A 21,721-nucleotide genomic window follows, 5' to 3' on the forward strand; every position below is an offset into this window, starting at 1 on the left:
TTATACCGGGTCATGAGTGGGTGCACTGGTAGTGTTAGTGGTACATGCTGCTGCCTTTCACACAGATGGTGCGTGTTCGATTCTCAGTCAGCGCACCAATTCCCAGCCACTTCCACTCCAAAGCCTCATTGATTTCGTAGGGACAATTGTTGAAACCTGAGTGAGGACACTTAACTGTTAGTGCCCTGTTTTTGAAGATTTCATGTGATATGTCAGGACAGTCAATTTACAAATAATCTGATTCTTATTTCTCATCATCCCATCAACAACCATAGCCAGTTTACATACTTGTTAGGCATGCATCAGAGGCAAAGCCTCAAAAGTTCCAGCTGAACAAGGACTGTTACATCTGTCTTGACTGTTCCGCTTTGGCAGACTGCATTAATGCGTTGAAAGGCGGGCTGAGTCAGAGCAGGAGCATACAAGGTTGAGGTGTGACGCACGGCGCTGTGCCACACCTCCAAACTGCAGACTCGATCAATGCATAAGATGGAAATTGTCACTTGGACAGATATCTCGCACCCCCCAGTCATGCTAATATTGAGAAAGCGGTCAAATGAAAGGTGACCATGTCATTCTCAATTGACGTCTTTTTGCACACAACCGCATTCTTCTCATCTAGGGTCATGTTTTAGGAAGGCTCGTGAAATCGTGTGTGCACTGACAGAGCCATTGTCAGTGCTGTGCAACCTGATTCATGAACTATAATTATTTCGTATTTTACCTTGACAGGAAAGAACATCCAGACAAAGAGTGGTTGTGTGTTGTTTTTACTCATCACCATGCATCGCACAACGATCTCAACACTAATATGATCACGACAGGAGTGCTGTATGTCCGTTTATTGGTGCCACACATGGGGCAACAAGCCCAATGACCACAACAGATACAATCAGTTGAAAAAACACGTATATGCATTACATATTAATTCAATATTTCGTCAGAGAATCACAAGCAGCACAACACCACAGCTATCTACTTGGATATTATAAATATGCACATCCCTGTTCAAATGTCAGATTTTTGTGATGCAAACAAAATAAGACCAATATAAATCATGTTTTATGTACCGCCCAGTGTGTTTGGCGTAAACACAGCATGGAAGAGCATGGTGGTGGCAGTATCATGTTTTGGGGCTAATTTTCTTCAACTAGAACTTAGTAAAAGTGGGGGGGAATTATGAACAGTTCCAAATACCAGTCGGTGTTAGCACTAAAACTGCTAGCTTCTGCTAAAAAAAAAAAAAAAAAAAAAAAAGGGGGGGGGGACATGGAATGACTAGAACTGTATTTAGGTTTATTCAGTTGTACTTAAAATGGCAGCCACATCCCCAATTAGAGGATGTGCACACTTGTGCAACCACGTTACCTCAGTTGTTTATTTTGTGTCCGTTCAGTTTTACAGGTTATAATGTGATATTAATGGCGATTAAAACGTTTTAAAATGATTTATCGTGGTCTCATTTTCATATCACAAAAAAAGTGGCAGTTGGACAGGGGTGTGTAGACTTTTTATATCCACTGTATGTGAATGGAAGTTGTGCTTCAGTCTCAGATTAAGTGTGAACAACCTGTGCATGGATAGTCTTTTTTTTTTTTTATGTTTACTGTATTGTCGTAAATACACCGGCCACAACATTAGATACAATGATATACAGTTACCGTATGTATTGCAAATAAAATAAAATGTATATACTTGTAATACATTTTAACATCTCTCTAACACTTATTAAGTGATGTCCTTTGCATGCATTAAGGTTTGATTCAATAGTTTTTGGAAGTGGACTGACTGGAATCTATCCATTAGTAACTAGTCCCGATTTTAATATTCTGTCAATATAATGCAGCACAATTCTGCACTGAAATAAACATATCGCTAAATGAATACCTCTCTTCCAATGACAATCAAAATTAAACATCATCATCAATGTGAAGGCGGAATTTCTTAACTTGGATCTTATTAGGTTCTGCACGCGTACCTAATGTCGTGGCCAGTACTTGTACACAGATATCTTTGCACATCGAAACACATCACATCATAGACCACTTGAATAATGCAGATAACATGTTTGCACAATCGCAACAAGTGATGCTCGCTAAATCCACTACAAACTGCTCAGTTTGTCACACACACACACACACTAAACCTAATCACATTTTTCTGAAGTGGCCTTCTGAATGGAGCATTAAAATAAAATAAATAAAAGAGGTATCACAGTGCTATGAGGAGGATGCAATGCCATGCTGAAACCAGGCAGGTAACAATCATTGGAAACGTCCGAAGTTGTCCTATTTGTAACCCAAAACAAATGTTTAGAATAAAACCCGTGTTATATTGCATTAGTGACATGCTGTGGATACAGAAGACTTCAGCATAGCATACAATCTAAAACGGTTATCAGATATTTAATTTGAATCAATTTAAGGTAGAATACAGCTTGTTGTTTGTTGAATTGATTAACCATGAAGATTATCAGTAAAAGGTCAATGACTACTGACTAATATTTAATACTGATGCTTCGTTGCTATAAATGTTCAAATACAACAAAGTCAGTCTTAGGTACTGTAATCATTGTCCGGAATTCAAATGTTGCATTTCCAAGTATTTCAATCAAGATTATTCTGTAAGTTAAAATCAGTTCTCCTGAACAAACGAGCAGATTTGCAAATGTTCAATTTACAGTATTTCCATTTTTTACCTCTGAAACGGAAAATTCGCAAGCCTATACCCACTAAAATCCTTCAACGCATCATAATTGTTACAATTGTACACACTGAATTACGTCACATGCTTGGAGTCAAACCACATGACAACATTTCACTAAACAGCTACAGACTGTTTTGGGAATCGCTCCCTATCCACTATGCACAATATAGCGAAATCACAATGTTGTAGTGCTGTTGCGCAATACATATAAGTACAGTTTGGTTGTGATGAATAATATGTTCAGTACATTTAGAAATGTTTGTTTTCACACACTACGCTACTCTATTTTAACATTGATTATTATGGTTAGTACATAGAGAGCCAAGTATTTTTTCAGGCGGTACCGTAGTTGTAAAAAAAAAAAAAAAATTAAGAACCACATACAGTATGTAGTTCACATATAGAAAAATGATTAAAAAGTAGGGACTGAGTGAATAATTCCGAGCATAGGTGCTGGCCAATTCCAATGGAGTTTGGACTTTATGTAAAATGTAAATAAAAATAGAATACAATGATCTACAAATCCTTTTCAACCTATATTCAATTGAGTACACCACAAAGACAAGATAACTCGTGTTCAAAGTTCATATGTGCAAAGTTCAAAGTGATGAACATTACAGTACTGTATTAGTTGGGTTTTTTTTTGTTTTGTTTTGTTTTGGGTTATTTTTTGCAAATACTCTCTCATTTTTTAATTTGATGCATGCAGTACGTTCCAAAAAAGCTGGGGCGTGAGCTGCAAAAGAATGGGATCGCAAGGAATTTAGGAATGTCATCATCTATGGTCCAAAATATCAAAAGATAATGACAATCTGGAATGTTGAATGTGTCGCAGGCATTAAATTCAAATTGAGCGAATATTTGGGGAAAAAAAAGTTATTCAGTTTGAACATATCTTTGAATTGAATATAGTATGAAAATAATTCGCAAATCATGTATTCTGGAGTTTACGCAATGTCCCAACTTCATCTTAATTGGGTTTGTTTTAGATGATAACGCTGTTCTGTGTTCAGGAATAATCAGAAGCATTTTCTTCTCTGTGCTCTGTTTCCATACTCCACTTTGCATTTCTCACCTTTGCAAAAGTCTCACGTGAAAGTTAAAAGTCTCACATGCGTTTTGCCTTCGGACCCCGCTTAGTCCTGACCAATTTGGGATGTCAAAGCATTAAAGGACGCTGTGCCCGCGGGGTGCCTCACATTTTCAAATCTTGCATCAGTGCCGGTGCTGGCACGTGCTGAAATCTGCCTTCTCGCCTGCCTCCCAGAGGGCACAACGCCGTGGCTACACCAGGCCGCTTTGCATGTGCACGTGGACCGGGTAGGGGTGGTAGACCAGCGGGGGCTGGGCCTGCGCGAGGAAGTAGCTGCCGTAAATGGGCTCGCTCATGTAGGGGGCCGGTTGGTAGAAGCATGTGACGTTGGCGGCGTTGGGGATGGCGTTCTGCTCCCCCAGCACCCTCAGAGCCAGGACGGTGATCATATTGAGCGTCTGCCTCCTCTCGTGACCCATCAGGCACACGGTGCTCTCGTCGATGACGCGCCGCAGAGTCATCAGGTAGTCGTACTTGCTGCTCTCCTCGCTGCCTGTGAAGCGGCAATGCAGGTAGGCCTCGATCTTGCGCTGCTGCTCCTTCACGTCGGGAAAGTCGATGAAGAAGCGTGAGCACATGTACCTCTCCAAAGACTTGATCTCCGTCTCGCTCGCCGGACGGAAGTCCCGCACCAAGAGGTCGCTGTATTTCAGCAGGCCCCCGCCTCGAATCTCCTCAGGGTGGTGCGTGGCAATGAGATGCTGCCTAAGGTGATCCATGGCCTGGGTAAAGTCACCATACATGCACTCTGCCACCACAGCCACAGAGGAGCCCCACGAGCTCAGCCCGCAGCCGAGTGGTGGAGTTTCTGCGCGGGCATCCTGAGTCGGTCCTGCATTTGCTTCGTGGGTGTGGCCACCGGCGTCACAATCCGGAGGCTTCTTGGAATGTTTGGGCTTCACCGTTGGCTCAGTGGTCCCGGTTTCTGCTCCGGCCTCAAGTGCGTTAGCCGCACTTAAAACATTTGCTGAGCTCTGTGAGGAAGCTGTCGCGTGAGCCCCGTCTTGCAAAGGAGACTTAATCTGAGTGGGTATCTCAATGGGTGAAAACAGCTGACTGGTCATATCCGACACGTCTGTGAGCAAAGACCATTTTTCAGGACTGCGGATCATCTTGCGGGACATTTTTCTTTGTAGTTTTGGCGAGGGGCAGTATTCTGGTACAACCTCTTGGGACATACTGCAGGTTTTCTTAGCCGGTGGAGGAGAGGAGAACTCGTGGTGGGACTCTTGCAGGCTGGGATTGGCACAGTCCACTTGGACACAATCCTGCACGGAGGATTTCCCGACCCGTGCTGTAATCGAGATACGCGAATGAGAGGCCTCATCTTGAACCTGCAGCTTTAAACACGCGCACGCTGGCGGAGATGAAACCACAGGAGAGCCCTTCGAAAACTCCTCTTTGTCATCACCTAGCTCGAAAACAATGCCCTCTTCTATTTCCGGCTCTTCCGGCTGAGGGTTAAGCTTGAGATCGACGTCCTTAGATGCTAAGTCCTCCTGTCCATCACACGTTTCAGTCTCTGCCTGAGGAAGCTCTGTCCCCCGGACAGCTTCGCTATGATGCACTTTCTCTCCACCAGGAGCCGCCTCGGGGTCGACCTGAGGTACGGTCGAATGCCCTGGCTCTTCGTCGCCCCCCTCGCTGTCTTTTGAGGCCAGCTTCTGAGCATCGGAGGACAACTTCCTCCCTTTCCTCCTGTCGCTCTCCCAGTAGGACTCCAGCATGCGGTCCAGGATGATCTGGAAGGAGTCAACGCTAAATTCAAACTGCCTGCGAAGAGCACTGACGAATCTCAGGCCCACCGTTTTGGCTCTGTTGTTGGACAGAGAGATGAGGCTCCATCTGTCGTGCTCGTTGAACACTTTCACCATCTTTTGCACGTAGGCTTCTTTCATGGTCAGGCAGGTGATCTTGCGTCTGTTAACTCCACATGGGAGGAGATCCCTCAGGCTGCCCAGCACCACCTCCTTGATCACCTGGAAGTCCTCCTGCCTGGGTAACTCTACTCCGAAAATAATGTCTAGGTCCCTGAGGTCCAGGCCATTGTCGCTCACCAAGACGTGGCTGGCCGTGGCTCCATTGAGGCGTATATCCTTAACCCGGATGTTTTTTTCTACAAGTCGATCCTTTACCACGCGGATGATGTCTTTGGCACTCACTTGCAGTGTTGGAAAATTCCCTCGCCCGTGGATAGGAATGACCTCGGTCAGAACTTTATCCAGAGCCTGGAGTTGCTCCAGGGTTAAGTGGTGGAATCGTTTGTCGGATGGAGGCTCTGTCATGCTTGCCTGTGAACAGAGGTAGCAAAAGTACTCATACTGTGTACCTAAAGGTAAGTACAGATACCTTTTTTTTAAGTTAGTCTTTTATTAACTTTCAGTACAGAGTGCTCACACTGAGAAGAAGAAAAAAATGTCCTGTTATTTGTCTTGTTGTTTAAGAGCTAGCTAATGTTGGTGCAATTTTTAAGTTATCAAAGCAATGTGTTCCCACAGCTTTGCTAATGTTTTAACTGAGTAACAAAAAAAAGGCTAAATTAGCTAATGAAAACAACTGAAAAATACATATTGTATGTTTTTTTTTCTATTTGACAGCATTTTTGTACGCCAAACCTGGTGTTTTTTTTACGCTGGCACAAGACACAACACATTCACCGGGAATCATTGTTGTTGCTGACGACATCAAAAATTCTCTTAAATAAGGCCAAGATGGGGAATATCTTTTATTTACGAATCTGTCGACATTGTCGTTAATGCTCCCTGTTTTTTGCGCCTTGTAAGACCCCCAAGAGCTCAGGCATCAAGATCTCAACCGCGGTGTCAAAGTCGTGTTTTCATCCGTTGATGATTTAAAGAAAACGGAAAAAATATATTTTAACAAAGGAACAGAAAGTACAGATAACAGGAAAATAAATGCTCAAGCATAAATAACTGGAAAAATCCAGTACAGTAATGAGCTATCATTATTATTATCTTCATTAAAATATATATGGTTTTAAATTGTAGCTCGATGGAATTAAAACTATACAGTACTCTATTCAGTAGATCAGGAGCTTTTTGCTTATTGAATTCAGGCAGAAATTGTGGCATATTAGCACCAGGGGGCGACAGTATCTCAGCCTAAAGAAAACTGTTTCTGTACTACACGCGCACACACGACAGTAATTTTTCCGTGTGAGTAGGGCTAAATTAAGCATCCATCGATCTATCTATCAACAGTAGATATAAAAAGTCTACACATCTGTGTTCAAATGCATTTCCAAACTATTTACAACTTTAAAATAACTTATTACCTGTGCAATTCAATCAGAAAATAAATTAAATCTTGTCAATGAGAAAGTAAAAATAAACACCTGAGATAATTTAGTTGCACAAGTGTGCACACCCTCTTATAACTGTAGGTGGGACGTGGCTGTGTTCAGAAATAAACGATCAAACTTGAAAATGGGAGTCAGCACTAAAGTGCCTCTGATTAATAACCCTTAGTAGCATTCAGATGTTCTAGGAGGCATTTCCTTTTTTTTCTGAATCCTTAATATTTTGTGCTTCTACTGACTGCTATTTGGAACTTCTTATAATTCTGTCACCTTGTCTAAGGCCCCAGTTGCAGCGGAAGCAAAAAAAGCCCCAAAGCAAGATGCTGCCACCGTCACACATCATGGCAGCTATGGTGTTCTTTTGGTGATGAGTAATTTTGTTTACGCTAAACTTACCTTTTGAAAACATTGCCAAAAAATGGAAGCTTTGTTTCATCGGATTGTAAGAAAAAAATCTCCAGAACACATGAGGGAAAGATGTTAACATGCTAATTTTCATTTTCATTTAATTCAATTTTCTTTTTTTTTTTAATATCACAAAAAACTGACATTTGAATGAGGGTGTGTAGACTTTTTATCTCCTATCTGTCCATTTTTCTATCACATCTCAAGGGACAGGATTAATTCAGTGAAATATTTTCAAAATAATGTAGTATTTACTTTTCAATAACCATTTATATACATACAACCTTGCTCAAGGGCTGCTCAAAACTAGCCAGAATGCATACTAATATCTCACTAGTTGCCATTTTACATTTTTTCAAACCGTTGCCCTTCTGTTCCAAAGCTGAAGTGCTAACAAATAAGCTGTTCCTACCACTACAAGGTACAGGTACACATGAAAACAAGACCATTACGCCCATTACGCCTTCGCTCCTTGAAATGATTCAGACTTTTTCCTGGCAATATGTAGCATTGAGGTAAGATGGTGAATGTCGTCTGTGCTGCTATAAGCTCTTTTCTTTTGAAGTGGCGGTGATGAATCTAACCATGTGATGTGGTTTACACACTTGAGGGCATCTGTGCATAATGAGGCGCTTTTATTCCTGCTGTTATGAGGCGAAAGCATTGCATTTTATTGAGGCTTCATTATTTGTGGGGTGACTCATTTCACTCGTTCACTCTTCAAGGCCAATGTCAATTTCAGCTATCAACATCAAACCATATTAAAAGCTACTAAGACACATTTGTGACAATATTAGGTTATTCAAGAGGGAATGTTGTATTATGTGAAATCCCACATTATCATGTGATTGTATTATCTATTTTGCTTTAATACTATAGAGATATTTCACTTTTTACTGAGGAATGGAAGGTTTCCGTTGCTGTGCTTGAGTTATATGCCACAAATAGAATTGTGTGGGTGTGCGTGTGCGTGTGTGTGTGTTTCATGTGTATGTGTGTTGTGCTTCACATTACAATTATTAATGCATTTTAATGACAAGGTCAAAGATTAACCCTGTCTGTGTCATTATAAACAAAAACAAAATAGATACTTGATGAACTAGCAGCAAATATGACCGTTTACCATGTCATTATTGGCCAATGTGAGCAAATCATTCCATTCCCTTTTCTGCAGATGTAAACACAACCGCCATTCATTTTATGACCCCTTCAGGCTGCATGTAGTTTACTAAACACATCTAAATAAAAGTACAAATAATAAAGTAATATGATAAGTAGGCTCTAGAAGATTGTCTCGTGTTGATGTTTTTTGTGCACTGGCCAGAGTCATATGACGCACTTGGATAGTCTTGATAATTTTGTGACAAATCTGCACGTTTAAATAGTCAGCACCAATGTCTTACATTAAATATGAATATTTTATTTTTGTTTTTAAGAGGCGTCAGTCAGAGTGCCACCATATAGTGAATGTTAAGGGTTTAAATCAGCTGGGTCCTGCAGCAGGACTCCTCTCTCCCCCATTTCCACTTTTTTTTAGTCCAACACCATGAGTCATACAGCTGCTCAATAAAGAAGCTGCATTCAATGGCACAAATACACAACAAATATAGCCCATCCGAGATGAAAAGAAAGTGCAACTATACAAAACGTGTAAAGGCAAAAATGCACAAATTCTATTTTGAAACATGTGAGTTTTGATCTTTCACTAATGTTAATTTCGAAATGACTTTGAAAGCCCGCTATTTCTTTTTAAGTAGGTTGACACGATTTTATAGCATGAGTAAAAGAAACTTACCTTTTTATTTTTACCTGACAGATATAAAATTGAACGCACAGCCACAGAAAGGCAAAACAAAACAACAACAAAAAGACTCTAGGATATATCCAAACGGTTTATCGGACTTCTTTTTAAAAGAGGTTAAAACGCTGGCACCACGCACTGTTCTCCCCTCCTCAGCACAGCGGCACTGTTTCCATGGCAATCGGGCGTCACGAACATTTACGGCAAATCACGACGCTTGTTCTCGCAACTTGGAGCCCACTCAAAGTCTCCGACCAGAAGTGTTGTATTTTAGGAGTCAGTTGAGAGTATATGTTAGTGGGGAGTTGGACTTGGTGGAGCACAACGACCTGTCAGTGACGCTGCTCCGCCGGCGTGCCACCGCACTGCTGGCTGTTGCGGGGTGAAACATCGCAACGGAGCGGACCGAGTGAGTCATCCACTCTCCCCCGCCGTGATCCACACAACGTAAATCTTTAATCATCAATCAAGTGCTGACACCGCCCACTTCACAACCCGCTCCAATAAGAACGCTAGTTTTGTATCACTAGTTTTGTAATTCCTATTGTTCACACAGCTACACATTCTTCAATAATGGTGAAACTTGTATCCACCTCAAAAAAGCTCAATTTAATCTAAGGATTATATGTGTTTTCACCTTAAGCATTTGCTAAAAGTATGCACCAAATTTGGTGCAATGTGTGTATTTTTGTAATATTTTCCACAAGTGTTACAGCTACCAACGTCCTGCATGTAATACCGTTATTGTGATGATAAATATTCAAATATTAATATGAAATATGTGTCCATAATTACCAGGTTGTGAAATGCAGTCTTGAAATGTATTTTCTGCATGAAGAACACTAACATTTTACATGTACCTGATTTTGGATGAATTGTTTTTCATAGTCAGTAAGGTGTACCAGTTTTACTACTAGTAATGGCAATCACTGGAGACAACAATATTCAGAATAGTTAATTCGGTGCAATTTTGTAAATAGGAAAGAGGTTTTCAACATATCACTTGCAAAGTCAGCAAATTATATTTGCAAAATCATGTTATGGTTACTCTACAAGTAAAAGCCAACGTTCCGTCTAAATTCCATGAGTGGTCTTGCGTTGAATGTAAAACACTTGTTCCATCTCCAAGCAGCAAACGAACGAGACATTTCCGACTAGCGTTCCACTTTTCCACATCCAATATGGCTGCAACTTTGCGTATGAAGGCGGGGTCTAGCATCTTTGTGACGTTGGACGAGACAACACCACATGACCTTGACGTCAGCCATATTTTGGTAAGGCACTAGGAAGTGCGGAAGACGACAACGAAGGGAGACCGAAACCAGAGAAGACCGACGAATTTACGGAGAAATACAGCTTTATTTTTGCACTTTTTTGGGAGGGCACTTTGTTAGAAACAGTTTTGTGACCGTCGAAGCAACTGTAGAATACCAAGCATGGATAGTATCCTTCTAAAAGACAGTCTAAGTAAGAGAAGTGTTGGAATGCGAAGGTCCAGGCGCCGAACATAACACGTTATTTTTGGACGATATTAGTTTTGTTTACATGCTATAAAAATAGAAACATTGCTAAACCGTCATATACTTGATGAATTTAAAAGTAAATCTTCAGTTATCCAGTGTACCCTAGATGTCGGTTTGAACTGCGCTAAGGCCTTGAAAATGATCTGTTGCTAATGTTCGGTTTTGGAAACACCCAACATGTAGAACCTGTTTTTTTTTTTTTTTTTAATTTAAATCCCGACCAATTAGAACCCGTTTTTATGTTGGTACTACTGTACAGTTTACAGTATAACCCAAACTATGATGGCATATTGTATATTGCATATTGCATGTGGTTGAAAAGTCGTGTAATGGCAACAACCTCAGGCATTTATGTACTCTATCGATCCAATTTAATTTATAGTAAACATTAAAGTGGAAATTCTATTTTAATTACCAGTATCTGTCACTATCTACTGATTCCATATGAGGAATCAGTAATTGAGTAATTGTATCTTTTAATGGTTTCCGAAAGATAAGGTTCCAGTTTAGCTGTGTGACGTCAGAACTTAAGTGTCTCTACAGCATTGTTTTGTTGACAGCTGTGAGTCACGCTCAGTCTTTGTCATTCAAAAGTATGTGCCGCTGTTACTTGTATTTCCTTTAACTTCGTATCCTAGAGCATCTTTTCAATTTAAAGTTTGCCGCCAAAGAACTTCAAAGAAACTCCAAGAAATGTGACAAAGATGAGAAGACAGAGAAGGCGAAAGTCAAGAAAGTATGTGGCCTAAGTACTGGTTAGTAGATTTGGCTGCTGACAGTTGACACTGTTTTGTGTGTGTGTGTGTGTCTTTAGGCCATCCAGAAAGGAAACATGGATGTGGCGAGGATCCATGCGGAGAACGCGATCAGACAGAAGAACCAGTCTGTGACCTACTTGAGGATGAGTGCTCGGGTGGAAGCAGTGGCTGCAAGAGTCCAAACTGCTGTCACTATGAACCAGGTGAATGAGCAATCTACAGTGAGCTCTGCCCCGAATAGCGAAAACCTTCGAATAAGTCCTGCTCCCTAAAATGAGTTTGTAATTGCATGAAACGGTTTATTGAAAATTCATGTTCATGGTAAACACTGAATTGAAGCAAGAATTTACAGTCACTGCTAAAACTACATTAAAATAAAAGCATACCAAAAAAAGAAAAACTGAAACCAGTTATCATCACATATGCAGACATAGAAAGTTAAACAATGAAATCACAACCAAAGCAAGAAAGGAACATAATGTGCGGCACACAGGCACACATAATGTACATATTGTACATGGAGAGTCACATAAAACAAACAAGAGACAAGGACACTCAAATTTTTATAGTTGGACATTTTGTGTAGTCTGACTGCTGAATGTGGAGTTGCTGCTTTTAGTCTTATCCGCTGAAGTGACGGTACACAATCAGGAACCCATGCCACATAAATGTTCATTAGTGTAATTACACTGGTCAACAAAATTTTACACACACAAAAAAAAATCATAATTGCAAGTAAACGTTTCTTAATTTTTTTGCAGTGATTCTGAATCTGCCCTTGTTATTTTGTTTTGCACATCAGGTTTTCATAATAATAATAATAATACAATAACAATGATATGTATTATAGTAACATATTTAGTACTATTTATGAATTGAGTGTAGGTTCAGCAGCGAGCGAAATTTTTTGGGGGAAACGTCAACTATAACTTACAATGCATGGTAAAATCTGAATTGTGCAAAGCTTTTATAGTTCAAACTTAACAAAAATGAAAAGATCTTAAAAAAAACCTGATGTGCTACAAAAACAAGCAAAGACACTTAAGAACTGATGTGACATCACCCATGGGCAAACAGATGCGCTCTAGCAATTTACACAAATGGGAATTGTGAAGTCTTCCTCACTCAGTTTTTTTACACTGTATAGTAACCATGTACTTTTCAGGTCACCAAATCGATGGCTGGAGTGGTAAAAGGAATGGATGTTACGCTGAAGTCCATGAATCTGGAGAAGGTAGTCTTTTTCATAAATGTATGAAAGAATAAAAGGGCCGTATGAACAAATTTTGCCTTTTCAAAAGAAAGTAGTGCTCAATTTTGAATGCCGTTGGATTTAATACTATTGTGGTACTGTGATACTGAGAGCTGTTTCTAATATTATGGTTATTATGGTTATTTCGCTTCATGAGACGGACATAAACAGTGCATGGTTTGTGAGAAAAGTGTACATTTCATGTGTCCACATTAACTAATCTAAAATTGATTATGAAAGGGTGTTGGGGCATTCATCATTCTATCTTTTTGCCTTGCAGATTTCATCTCTCATGGACAAGTTTGAGCGGCAGTTTGAGACGCTTGATGTTCAGACAGCGCAGATGGAAGACACGATGAGTAGCTCCACAACACTGTCCACCCCACAGGTACGCGGCAGTTTTCATTCGACAGTGTGCTCTTTATTTTCGACATGTGCACTCACGCCTCCTTAAATTTCAGACCCAAGTGGATTCATTGCTTCACGAGATGGCAGATGAAGCAGGGTAATGTTCAGGGAAATAATCAAACATGCGTATATTAAGTGCTCAAGTTGGCTTTATTGAGAAGTAATGAACGCTGCTTATTTCGGTTTGATGCACTTTGTTCAGATTGGACTTGAACCTGGAACTCCCTCAGGGACAGATGGGATCGGTGGGCACCAGCGTAGCCTCGGCAGAACAGGTGAAGTGACTTCTTGAATAATTTCCCATCAACCACTGCTACTCAGCAGTATTTGGGACATTCTGAAAATGAGTAATACTGCAAGAATGAGGTCCTGGGGGGGGAAATGTTGTCTTAACCTGTGCTAATCAATGATTATCTTTGCTTGTTGTCATCTAAAGGACGAGCTGTCTCAAAGGCTGGCCAAACTCCGAGATCAAATGTAAAGTACAAGTGCAGTGAAGCGACATTGTACCACAGAGACCTGTCCGGATTACCTGAATATTACTTTCACACCATATTTTTTTCTTTACATTGGTGAATTTCTCTGTGGAGTATAACTCATGTTGATTTTGTGTTTATAACAACTTACAGAAATGTAAAATGTTGGATTCCAACAGGAATGCTGGTTATAGGAAATGTTCATATGTAATGTTAACATAAAAGACATACAGTGAAAAATTTGCAAACAAATCAATAGTCTGGTATTTTTTACCACATGTAAAGGCCAATGCCATAGAATTGCAGTGAAGAAGCGCTGGTCTGGTAAGGTCTTTTGTTCTTCATACTGTGTGACCGGTTAATCTTGTCTTGCTGTGTGAGAGACATTACGTATCCTTTACTGACGACAAGGCCTTGAGTGGTAATCTACTGATCATTTGGTTCCAGGTTATGGTTTGCAGATTACACACAATAAACTTTTATAATAATACTTGTATCCCGCAGTCTTTTCAATAAATTATTCAACTCCATGCCGAAGTGAAACTATTTGTTATGCTGTAGTTGTATTTAGTTCACTCTTTTTTTTTTAAATAGTGCTTACTCTCATTGAGGGTTATCTGGAGCATTTGCTAGATAACGTTAGGTAAACTGGGCACATATAGACAAATAACAATTCACACTCATGTTTACACCTGTGGCAATTAGTCACTGTGCATCACAGGTGTTAAATTACTTAGTCAGTTCCTTACCCCATTGCATACGCAGAGACTTTTTTGTTTTGTTGTATTAGTTCTCAGTCCCATAGTCTGAAACCAGTTAAAAACCAATTTAATATGCTGCTGTTCAAATTATGCTTACCATTTTTTTTCCTATCAACCACAGTTGAGTGCACATTTCAAGACAAATGTCTAAATCTCATTTTAGAGTTTACATTTTTTACTAAGGAAAAAACGTGACATTTTCACTATATAATTTTTTGTTACATTTGAAAAACTTTAAAATGTAAAAAATCTTGTAACATTCATTTTATGATACATTTTTAATTTACAACAAGTAGTAGGCTATATTTCAACATTTGTACTTTTTAATTAAATTTTTATGCAGGGTGCATAATGTATTTACAGTATTTTGATTATTATCATGGAGGCGGACAAATAGAATTCAGTTGGCCGCAAACTACACACCCCTGCTCTTAAGATTCCATTTTACCTGTGAACCTAATCCATCAATTTTTCTGGTCTTAAAACAAGCAGGGTGAAAAATCGATGGATTGTTCCCATTTTTAAATGTTTTATTATTACTAATATTGCGTATTTGAGTTATTGAAGATCGGCCCCAAATACTCAATTCAAACATTGAGATGGACGTACCTGACGATTCCCTTTAAAACAATTGGTCCGCAACCGGAAAGGACGTAAGTGCGTTTTTTTTCCGCCTGTCAACCACAACTGAGCGTATACGTCACGTCATGTGACTGTGGCGTAAACAGGAAGCAGCTGATCTCAACTCTTGTCTGTACCTTATCCCATCAAGTAATGTACACAACTGGATTCTTTCACACCAATAACTTATGTCTACTCTCGGTTGAACACAAGTAAACTTTCTTTCCAGTTTGGGTAAGCTACTCTAATTGTAGTTGATTTTTTAAAGCTAACGGCTAAGCTACATGTCATAAATCTGTACCGTATGTCTCGCTAGCTGATTTAGCTTTAGCTCAGATATTGCTACGGGACGGAAAGTGGACGTGGATGAAGTTAGGTAATTATTTAGAACTTCTAATTTCACTCAGTGCGTGTAGTTTTGTCGTTTTTTTTAAGCTTCTCGCCGCGTGACGCGTTGGCTCAAGTGGCTCCGGTGAAAGTGAACACGTAAGTGCAAATATGTATGCCAATTTTTGTGCCTCGATCAGCTGCGGGCGAGCGAAGAGGAGAGCTGCTCACAAGAAGTCACCTGACCTGCAGCTCGTTGCAATCTTCCACCGTGTCTTCTGAAGGGGATGTCCAGTTCAGCCATGAAGAAAAAGGTCGGTTGCTCTCGGTGGCGTCCAAACAACGCCATGTGAGTTTTGTGTGCAACTAAGTCGTGTTAGTTCGATGGTAGGTTTATTTAATTGATGTGCTTGGAGCGGACAGATTGGGTCAAGTCATTAAAAAAAAAAAAATATATATATATATATATATATATATATTCACAAATGGAGGCACTTTACGTTTTTTGTGTTCACCACTCTAATGGGGGGAAAATTAATAACAGGGCGCATTTTTTTTAAATGCATGTGTCATTACTTTAAAGGTGATTGTTCTTATCGTTAATATTGAGCAGGTTAAAAACCACAGTCATAGAATAGTCATTCAATAAGAAATCCAACATAACCATACACAAGGAAGCACTTGTTGATGGAGGACCAATCACGGCTGATCTATTTTCTGAATCTGAGCCGTGATTGGTCGTTGTAAGCAGTTGTGATGTCATTTTCAGTCAACATAAGACAAAATGGCCGCCCCCAGAGATGGCTAAAAACGAGTTCATTTTGCTGCTTAACTTATATTCTACAAACTCAAAATTAATCAGAATGCCGTGTCTCAACTAGTGGGCCTGCTGGCAAAATATTCTTGAAAAAAATATGTTTGGGTTGACCTGACTTTAAAAATGATTTTATTTCACTCTTTACAATAAATAAGTTAACCAATTGGTTATTTACTAATCGTAAATGTACACAATTTAAAATAATTGTAATATTTTATTATTTACCATAAATAAAGTAACCTTATTCAATAAGAAATATTGCATGTATATTTAAATAAATATAAAATATAATTGAATATTTTGGTTATTCATAATTAAGAAATCAACCACTTATTGTATTAATTATTAATTTTACTTGGACTTGTTCTTTAATTATTTACAGTAGATAAATTAACAATTTATTTGATGACAAAACAAATGTGAAAGTTTTGTGACTTTTTAAAATGACTATTTACACACGCAAAAAATCAAATAATTATTTATTTAATGAGAGGAATTATGCTTTTTAAAGTACGGAGCGAGTCTTCGGTTTCCAATGACCACTGTCATGACCTCATGATTTCCAACGCAAGATGATAATGTTCTGTTTTGATTGTCAGGGTCACATTATTGTGGTTGTAGTTTGCAGTGGTGTACAACTGTACTGAAAGCTGTGTCCAATATTTTGGTTCCTTAATTATTCATGAGTGGTCAAAATGCTGTCTGGACAGTATGCTTCCATACTGTCCTATCTGCTCATGTTATATCATAATTCTCCTGGTTACATGTCATTGATCTGTCAAACCCGTCTTTTTTTAGGTGTTACTGATGGGGAAAAGCGGGTCGGGAAAGACCAGTATGAGATCAATCATCTTTGCCAACTACATAGCCCGAGACACACGTCGCCTTGGAGCAACAAGTAAGAGCGTCCAAGAGAGTCCATTCGTCTTCTTTCTTATTCTGCCCGTTTCTTTAATCCAATCCTTTTTGACTTTTTGTGAATGGCAGTTGATGTGGAACACTCCCACGTGCGATTTCTTGGCAACCTCGTTCTAAACCTTTGGGATTGTGGAGGGTAAAGTACATTTGTTGATTATTTGCCAGCGTCTGATTGACGAGCTGCAGAACACATGCACCTCCATTCTTTCACCAGACAAGACACTTTCATGGAGAACTACTTCACCAGCCAGCGGGACAACATCTTTCGGAATGTGGAAGTGCTGATTTATGTTTTCGACGTGGAGAGCCGCGAGCTGGAGAAAGACATGCATTACTACCAGTCGTGCTTGGAAGCCATCCTCCAGAACTCCCCTGACGCTAAAGTCTTCTGCCTCGTGCACAAAATGGATCTGGTGCAGGAGGACCAAAGAGACTTGGTAAAGTGGAATTGAATCATAGCAGAGATATGGAAGAACGCAGCTACATGGTCATAGACAAAAGTAGCAGTCGAAAATGCTTAACAACTGTATGTATGTATCAGAGTTGTAATGGTTTGGGATTTTTCAGTATAGTTCATTTTTATTTGCTTTTGACTTTTGTTTTTCAAATTCAACTAGTAGTAATGAATTTTTAAAGCAGTTTTGTTAATAGTTTTTAATAGTTTTAGTATTAGTCTTATTTTTTTTATACAGGGTTTTTGTTGATTGTGAGATAATTAAAAAAAAAAAAAAAGGTCAGAATGCTTACTGTGTAATAAAATCGGAACAAAAGTGTTTTAATTCGTTTTCATTAACTGGAACGACTTTGTTTTGTGTGTGCGTGTGTGCCTTTTGACAGATCTTTAAGGAGCGCGAGGAGGACTTAAAGAGACTGTCCCGACCTTTAGCTTGCACGTGCTTCAGGACGTCCATCTGGGATGAAACCCTGTACAAGGTTTGCCCGCGTGACCTGTCCTGAGATTTTTTTTCTGCAAATAATTCTGACCAATGGTCGACCAAATGGTTAAATATGTATTCCTACAGGCGTGGTCCAGCATTGTGTACCAGCTTATCCCCAACGTCCAGCAACTCGAAACAAACCTGAGGAATTTTGCGCAGATTATCGAGGCAGATGAAGTCCTTCTCTTTGAGAGGGCCACATTTCTGGTCAGTGCACAAAACAGCATCTGTGCACAATGTATGTATCCATAAGTAAACATATATTCTGTACGACTTTTTTTTGTACAATGATTTCAATGCAGGTGATCTCCCACTACCAGTGCAAAGAGCAGCGGGATGCTCACCGCTTTGAGAAGATCAGTAACATCATCAAACAGTTCAAACTCAGCTGTAGGTACGTTCATAGAATAGTATATGGGTTACTCAAAACCAGTCCTTCTCAAATACTCGAGCGGGCCTTGTCACCCTGAGGAACGTTTTTTGTTTTTCCCTACAAAATCAAAGTGTAATTGCTCATCCACTGCAGCAGGTGGCAGTGGCATTCCCATGCATTCATATTATATTTACCTTTATTGAAATGAATAAGAAATAAAAGAGGATAACCAGTTTGAGGAGTTTTGAGCATGTATATCAGCCCACCACCAAACTTTCAGTGGCGTTCTTTGTTAATGCACGTTACTGCCACTCACAGGGCTGGAGTAGAACTGCATCATCTGGCATGTCATGTTCCCCCCCCCCCCCCCACACCCCTCCCCAATCAGAAAAATACAGCCAAAGAAACAAAGGTTTAGGTCAGTACTCATTAGATTGACGTCCTTTCATTCTATTTCAGTAAACTGGCAGCCTCTTTCCAAAGCATGGAAGTGAGGAACTCCAACTTTGCGGCCTTCATTGATGTCTTCACCTCCAATACATACGTTATGGTCATAATGTCTGACCCGTCCATTCGTAAGTAGTGACTGAATCGTTTTTTTTTTTTAATAGTCACCATTAAAAGTGTGATGATAACCCCAGAACCAGAAATGGAACTTGTTTCAGCATGGGTATGCTTGTGGCTGCTAAGTGCAATATGGGCTGTACAATTAATAAAATATAAATTACCATTTAGAGATTAATTTAATAAAAGCAGATGATAATGTAAATTATTTTTTTTCCTTAACGAACATTTTTTTATCATCTTTTTCCCCCCAATTAGAGCAACCATTGTGACACGACATATTGTGTGTGACGTTAGGAGGTCCCACTGTATGTCCTTTGTTGTGTTAAGTCAAATAAATTGACTTGAATTTTGTGGCTTGATTTTCAACAGCCTCTGCAGCCACCCTCATCAATATCCGTAATGCTAGGAAACACTTTGAGAAGTTGGAGCGGGTGGACGGACCCAAGCACAGCCTGCACATGCGAATGCGCTAGCCGCCATGTTTGTTTTTTCCCGGCGGACCCTCTCGCTCAGCCAATCAGCTCCCAGATGTCTGTGCAGCCCATTTTCAAAACACCAGGAGACCTGCATCCTTGCCTCATATCCTCACATTCAATCACACTTAATGTGAGGATTTTGTTTCCCGGTCATCTTAAGCAGCGCCATTTTTTTTTCTGTTGTCAATTATTTGTCCTCATGTGTCCTATTAAAGAATGAATAAATGTGTTTACTTTGAAGGGGGATATTATGAACATCACTGTGTACTGAAGACCCCAGTTATCATGGGGATGTTTTTTCTCCTCAATATGAAATGCAACAGCGACTGCTCCAATGTGTGTGCGCAGTATGTGTGCTGTTCTTTGAAAATACAAGCAATATAGTTTTATTCTGAAATACCAAGTGTGTGTGTGTGTGTTTGATTGCATCTTGAGGCTACTTGAGCACAAAACGTTGCCCACCACTGAAAATCCAGATGTGGTTTACATTTGGGACCTCGAATATGTAGTTTAATTAAACGGGGAAAAAATCTGCACTATTTAAATATGAACTCGTCTCTTTGTGACGCAAACTTTATAAATTAGATGAGTCATTAACAGATTTGGCATCCTTGAGGTATTAAACATGCTAAAAATAAATGACACTACTCATGAGGCCTGCATCAGTTGTCCTGTATGTGCCATGTGGCGGCTAACGGTTTAACGTGCGTGTGTGTGAAGACAGTCACGATACCAGCGTTGCAGAACACCTGTTAAAAAGTGTTCACAGATGCTCTAGCAACATGTACTGTAACAAACGCCTTTTTAGTCAATGGAACATAGTAACAGCTGCATGGTATTCCATGTGTGTCTTTTCTCTGAATGTAGTAGCAACTTTAACTACAACAGACACATGGGTGCAGTACATTTCTGAAGATTAATATGGGTGCAATCTGCCATCTGACAAATTTTAATCTCCCGTTTTGGCATCACGAGTGACCTCATTAGATAAATGAATTACAGTAATCAGTTATTACGCAATGTGGGATACTCCCAAGCCAATTTGTTAGCTTGCTGTTGAATTTACCAACCGTTAGTAAAACGCTTAGCTATGTTTATTGGAAATCTTTCATCCAATTTTAATGACACACCACCTCAGTTTTAATTTTTTTAAACCATCATTATATCTTCACTCTCACTCACTCACTGTCTTACACGCTTCTTATATAGCGAACTGTACCAGCGCTTCTTTCTGATTGAGGGCCCGCGGCGGGGAAATGGTCATCCAATCAGTGCTTGATGGGAGGGCTCCCGCACAACGGCGTGCACTGATTGGATGGCCGTTTTCCCCCCGACCGGTCCGTCACATAGACGGAATGCCAAGCTCTGTATTGTGGTCGTAGTTTGTAATACAGTAATATACAACCGTAGTATGTCATACTGAGGTGTTTCTAATATTTTGGCACCTATTTAACTATACAAGGGCGTCAAATATTCACAACATCTCTCAGTATGATGTTACTACATACATTGAATACCTGTAATTCCATGCAATAAGGATATAATGACAGTAAAAAATTAGTATTATTTATATATTTATTTTTATAAAGAGTTCGTTATAATGCAGCTCAATGCGAGTTTTTTTCTCAATAGTACTAGACAGTGACCTCATTTAATGTTCGAATCTAAATGTTGAAGTTAGCTTCTGACAGGGGAGAGGAAAGGCCCGCCAGAACCTCTCAAATGTAATTAGAAGCACTTTAATTGGTGGCAGATGTGTGCTGACTCCCATTTAAAATTAGTTTGAATGTGAGTGGTTGATTCTGAACACAGCCACATCCCACTTATAATAGGGAGCAATTACATTATTTCTATTTAGGTTTTACTTGCCCTCTCAAGAAAGAAAATTGTACAGCTAGGTTAAAGTTCACATTAATCGTGGTAAAGGATTTGACGTTATTTTGCTCTCATTTTTGCATGTCACAAAAACCTTGCATTTCAACAGGGGTGTGTCGATTTTTTATATCCACACTACCGTGATCCCACCAAACCCCTCCAGAGTGCAGCGAACATGCACTCGTATACCTCTCGACTGCTGCCGACTTTTGCATTGTTCCAGCTGTGCTTATCGTCACCACTTGTAAGGCTGACTGGCATCCTGGAATGCCAAGGCTGAGTCCTGTGGAAATTCCCCAGTCGTTTT

The 21,721-nt window shown here is 39.8% G+C and overlaps 3 protein-coding genes across 5 annotated transcripts; 2 read left to right on the forward strand and 1 right to left on the reverse strand.

Moving 5' to 3' along the window:
• Positions 1-754: 754 nt before the first annotated feature.
• LOC147133193 (terminal nucleotidyltransferase 5C-like) lies at positions 755-9,749 on the reverse strand. The gene is made up of 2 exons (XM_086057418.1): positions 9,319-9,749; positions 755-6,090 (listed from the first exon to the last, which is right to left on the reverse strand). Exon 2 carries the CDS (start codon positions 6,082-6,084, stop codon positions 3,991-3,993), a length of 2,094 nt encoding a protein of 697 aa, XP_085913544.1. The 5' UTR covers positions 6,085-6,090; positions 9,319-9,749; the 3' UTR covers positions 755-3,990.
• Positions 9,750-10,577: 828 nt separating this feature from the next.
• Positions 10,578-14,231, forward strand: chmp1b (charged multivesicular body protein 1B). Its single transcript, XM_086057422.1, has 8 exons — positions 10,578-10,767; positions 11,486-11,583; positions 11,662-11,808; positions 12,771-12,839; positions 13,138-13,245; positions 13,319-13,362; positions 13,468-13,540; positions 13,702-14,231. The coding sequence occupies exons 1-8, from the start codon at positions 10,761-10,763 to the stop codon at positions 13,744-13,746; spliced, it is 591 nt and encodes a 196-aa protein (XP_085913548.1). The 5' UTR covers positions 10,578-10,760; the 3' UTR covers positions 13,747-14,231.
• Positions 14,232-15,147: 916 nt separating this feature from the next.
• rraga (Ras-related GTP binding A) lies at positions 15,148-20,193 on the forward strand. 3 transcript variants are annotated; one of them, XM_086057421.1, is made up of 11 exons: positions 15,176-15,357; positions 15,440-15,499; positions 15,651-15,764; positions 17,066-17,165; positions 17,255-17,321; positions 17,400-17,622; positions 18,023-18,118; positions 18,208-18,330; positions 18,426-18,517; positions 18,956-19,071; positions 19,433-20,193. In XM_086057421.1, the coding sequence occupies exons 3-11, from the start codon at positions 15,738-15,740 to the stop codon at positions 19,534-19,536; spliced, it is 948 nt and encodes a 315-aa protein (XP_085913547.1). In that variant the 5' UTR covers positions 15,176-15,357; positions 15,440-15,499; positions 15,651-15,737; the 3' UTR covers positions 19,537-20,193. The 3 variants fall into 3 exon arrangements, with proteins under 3 accessions (XP_085913546.1, XP_085913547.1, XP_085913545.1); XM_086057420.1 differs by lacking the exon at positions 15,440-15,499 and having other exon boundaries at positions 15,148-15,273; XM_086057419.1 differs by lacking the exon at positions 15,440-15,499 and having other exon boundaries at positions 15,177-15,357.
• The last annotated feature ends 1,528 nt before the right edge of the window (positions 20,194-21,721 follow it).

This window comes from Filicampus tigris, chromosome 17 (assembly GCF_054856515.1).
Source record: "Filicampus tigris isolate MCC_2025a chromosome 17, RoL_Ftig_1.0, whole genome shotgun sequence".
Classification (NCBI taxonomy): Eukaryota; Metazoa; Chordata; class Actinopteri; order Syngnathiformes; family Syngnathidae; genus Filicampus; species Filicampus tigris.